This window comes from Priapulus caudatus, unplaced genomic scaffold, assembly GCF_000485595.1.
Source record: "Priapulus caudatus unplaced genomic scaffold, Priapulus_caudatus-5.0.1 Scaffold62, whole genome shotgun sequence".
Lineage (NCBI taxonomy): Eukaryota > Metazoa > Priapulida > Priapulimorpha > Priapulimorphida > Priapulidae > Priapulus > Priapulus caudatus.
In genome coordinates this window covers 344492-346328 of record NW_014577123.1, presented here as the reverse complement: position 1 = coordinate 346328, position 1837 = coordinate 344492, and the positions used below count along the sequence as shown (strand labels likewise).

The 1837-nt window shown below is 44.4% G+C and overlaps 1 protein-coding gene across 1 annotated transcript in view; it reads left to right on the top strand.

Annotated features, from left to right (window-relative positions):
- LOC106821170 (vang-like protein 2) overlaps positions 1 to 1837 on the top strand; it is a 38066-nt gene that overhangs the window by 16187 nt on the left and 20042 nt on the right. Inside the window, exon 3 of the mRNA XM_014825863.1 lies at positions 54 to 328. Coding sequence (XP_014681349.1) covers positions 54 to 328 — 275 coding nt within the window. The remainder of the gene's footprint in view (positions 1 to 53; positions 329 to 1837) is intronic.

Here is a 1837-nt window from a genome sequence, read left to right as displayed (position 1 = left end):
TAATACTACTACTAATAATAATAGTAATAATAACCTTCTCTCCTTGCCTGCAGGTGCAGATCATACCGCAGGATGACAACTGGGGGGAGAACACGACGTGCATCACAGGCAACACGTCGGAGGCCGGCGGCTCGTTCGAGGACATCTCGAAGCTGTCGCGAGACTTTGACGGCGGCGCAGGCGGCGGCGATCGCGAGCGGGCGTTCCGCTGCGCGCAGTTCGTCGGCACGTCGTTGGCAGCGGTGCTGGCAGCGTTTGCCTTCCTCACGCCCGTAGCCTTCGTGCTGCTGCCTGAGTTCATCGATGTACCCGGACTCGAACAGATCAGGTGAGACGCCAGGGGGAGCCGGCAGAGGGGGCGCGCGTACGGAAGGAGGGGGTCGCACGAAGGTGTCGGAGCGGTCGCGCGTACGGGCGGAGGGGTCAGAGGTTCGTGGCTGGGGTACGGTGAGTAATGCGGTGATAAAGTAAAAAAGTGTCATGGTAACAAAGTAAACACGTACTGCAGTAGCAGAGTAAACAAGTACTACAGTAGCACAGTAAACAAGTAAACAGTTAAGAAGTAAACAACTAACACAGTAAACGAGTAGCACGGTAAGCAAGTAAGTAACGAACCAGGTGGGGTAACACAGATTAAGGAGGAAGACAAAGTAAGGAGTAAACAAGTAACATGGTAAACAAGAATGACAGTAAACAAGCAAACAAGCAAAAAGATAACACGTAAAAAAGTAAGTAGTAAACAATTAAGATGGTAAACAAGTAAGCAGTAAACAAGGTCAGAAAATGGGGTGATCGCTCAGGTCGAGCAGTTCGATCGTGTGTGTGTGTGTGTAGTCATTGTGCTACGGGCATAGCAACCCCATACCACACCATATGTCACACAGTTTGTCACTGTGCTCTGACATGTAACATGATTTATATAGGTAGCACTTTCCAGCTCACTACCACCCTTGTGTGTCATCGTTTATTGTGATTAATATTCCTGGTATTTTATATAGTCTTTCGTAATTTGCGGTGAGGACAGTAAAACGAAAGTCTGATAATTGCGAATGAATATGAGGCGCAGTGAAATTTCGTCATTTTCTACGAAAAGACTGCAGTTTAAAGGGATCATTTACTCTAGGTTCTAGGGTTATTTTCAGTTAATTTAGAATAAAATTACGCTACATAAAAAGTTTCATGGTTCAATCACCATTAGAAATATTATTAAAAAATGTTTTAAAACTAACGACTACAATTTGATTACAACGACGGTGGCGCCACTCAAAGCGCACGATCTGATAATTTGCGCAAAACCACTTTTCAGCCAAGGGCTACAGACCGAGGGTGTTTCTTATTTATTAATTTAAAAGCAAAAGGATTGTAATATCTTATAAACGACATATAGGTTCAGTTATATTATGGATAAATTTGTCCTAAAATGAATATCGTTCGATTAAATAGCATTTAGGTATGAATATAATTGCACCTTTGTGATTAGCCCTCAGTCTGTAACGTGCAAAATAAATTGGCAAATTTTTCAATGTGGCAGGACGGTCGCGGGTGTCATGGCGCCGTTAAAATTTCGTAGCGTTGATGTGTAATTAATTATAACAATCAAATTAGGTATCTGGTGACAAATACGTGTGGGTATAGAGAGACTATAGACGATTTGTTATACAGTTGTAAGTCGTTGATACTGGCAGCGGCCGAGAAGGGGGTGTGGGGTGGGGGGAGTTTTCGTTGGTTCATCTTAGCTTAAGGCGGTGCTGTTCGCCTCTCGAAGACAAATGACGTTACCGTTCCAAATCAGACGAGGATGCAGCGTCGCTCGCTGTACTCGAGTTACTATAGCAAC